The sequence below is a fragment of the Pan troglodytes genome, chromosome 19 (assembly GCF_028858775.2).
Source record: "Pan troglodytes isolate AG18354 chromosome 19, NHGRI_mPanTro3-v2.0_pri, whole genome shotgun sequence".
Lineage (NCBI taxonomy): Eukaryota > Metazoa > Chordata > Mammalia > Primates > Hominidae > Pan > Pan troglodytes.
The window spans coordinates 95,780,019-95,782,112 of record NC_072417.2 but is presented as its reverse complement, the minus strand read 5'-3'; the positions used below and the strand labels follow the sequence as shown (position 1 = coordinate 95,782,112).

The 2,094-nt window shown below is 46.3% G+C and overlaps 1 protein-coding gene across 6 annotated transcripts in view; it reads left to right on the top strand.

The window, feature by feature from the left end:
- The first annotated feature begins 58 nt into the window (after positions 1-58).
- Positions 59-2,094, top strand: part of OGFOD3 (2-oxoglutarate and iron dependent oxygenase domain containing 3) — a 28,868-nt gene continuing 26,832 nt past the window's right edge. For all 6 annotated transcript variants that reach the window (XR_675565.5, XM_511762.8, XM_009433570.4 and 3 more), the window contains exon 1: positions 59-190. Coding sequence is in view for 5 of the 6 variants with exons in the window: in XM_511762.8 (XP_511762.3) it covers positions 117-190 (74 nt within the window). In the remaining variant the exon portion in view is untranslated. The remainder of the gene's footprint in view (positions 191-2,094) is intronic.

The window sequence follows — 2,094 nt, the reverse complement described above, 5'->3', positions numbered from 1 at the left end:
GGCCGAGCGCGTCGCACCCGCGTCCCTGCGCCGTGCCTGCCTCGCGCTCCCTGTTACGGCGTTCGTCCCCGGGCCTGGCGCCCGCGTCCGGCCCGGCTCCGCGGCGGCCTGGTCCGATGGCGCCTCAGCGGAGGGCCGCAAGCAAGGCGCCCGAGGGCAACGGAGCGGCCGAGCGCCGGAACCGGAGCAGGTAGCGGTGAGGAGGGGAAGGGCGCGCGCTGCGGCGGCGGACAGGGCCATGGAGTGGGCGGGACTGGGGCTGATGGGGCGGGGCCTGGCCCGACCGGGGGGTGGGGGTGGGGGCGTGGTCTGCCGCGGGGGGCGGGGTCTACCGCAGCCCATGCTGGGAGCAGGGCAGGTGCGTGCGGGAGCCGCGGTAGCCGACGGCAGAGGCCCACCTATCCCAGAGGGGCAAGAGAAAGAGAAGGGGGCTTTGCTCCCAGCCTGATGAGCTGCTGCTGCTGCTCCGGGAACCTGCCGTTTGGCTGTCGCTGTCCCGTGGAATAACCCACCCAGCAGCCTGGAAAGTCCGCCTGAGCCAGGAGCGTGCCTCCGCCTTCACTTTTAAACCACGAAACCTGCTTTCCCCGTGGAATTCTAGAGGATCGGGTGCCATGGAGGAATGGCTTAGTTTTAGGATTTTAAAATGTTACAGGTGATCATTGGTTTGCAGGTATTAGTGAAGGAGCCTCTAACGTGCAGAATACAGCTTCTCGCTTGCTTGATATTAATATTTTGCTCTTTTGGGGAGTGCCCAATTCCCCTCTATTGACGATTTGCACATTGAAGTCGTCAGTTTAGAAATATCAGGAGGACACCTCAGGTTTGGATAGACTGCAATAACTTTTAAACCTCATAGTTTGTTCTTGAGATTTTTATCCCTTTTTCATCTCAGCTGCTTTTGGAGTCTACTAGATAGGATCTTAAATGCCTCATGCTAGTTCACAGCTATATATATATATATATATATATATATACTATATATATATATACTATATATATATACACATATATATATATATATACTATATACACACTATATATATATACTATATATATACACACTATATATATATATACTATATATATATATACTATATATATATATACTATATATATACTATATATATATATACTATATATATACTATATATATATATACTATATATATATATACTATATATATATATACTATATATATATATACTATATATATATATACTATATATATATATACTATATATATATATATATTTTTTTTTTTTTTAGACAGAGGCTCGCTCTGTTGCCCAGGCTGGAGTGCAGTGGCGCAATCTCGGCTCACTGCAACCTCCGCCTCCCGGGTTCAAGAGATTCTCCTGCCTCAGCCTCCCAAGTAGCTGGGATTACAGGCGCCCGCCACCATGCCCGGGTAATTTTTGTATTTTTAGTAGAGATGGGGTTTCACCATGTTGGCCAGGCTGGTCTCGAACTCTCGACCTCAAGCAATCCACCCGCCTCGGCCTCCCAAAGTGCTGGGATTACAGGCGTGAGCCACTGCACCTGGCCACAGCTATCATTTTTTAAAAGCCAGTCAAATTTAGCTGTGGGGGGTTGTATACCAACATTGGTGACACTAAGGTTAATAAGTTCTGGGGATCCACTACCATCAGACTAGCTTGCAGCTATAATTTTACAAATGAATGACCTAGTGATGATTTATAAGTATTCTACCTTCTCCCAAAAACCAAATCTCTCCAAAAGAATATTTCAAGTATAAACATACATGTATCTATTTCCTTCAATAGTAATATGAGAAGTTATTTAATTAATACATTTTAAAAATTTCCAGTAAGCTTGTACATTTTCTGAAATACCGAGTAACAGTTTTTGTCAGCACTGAATGGTTAATATAGAAATATAGACTTTTGAGGCTGAGCCTGGTGGTGCTTGCCTGTAATTGCAGCACCTTGGGAGGCTGAGGCGGTTAGATTACTTGAGGTCAGGAGTTCGAGACCAGCCTGACCAACGTGGTGAAACCCCGTCTCTATTATTAAAAATACAAAAAAATACCTGGGGGTGGTGGTGCACGCCTGTAATCCTAGCTACTTAGGA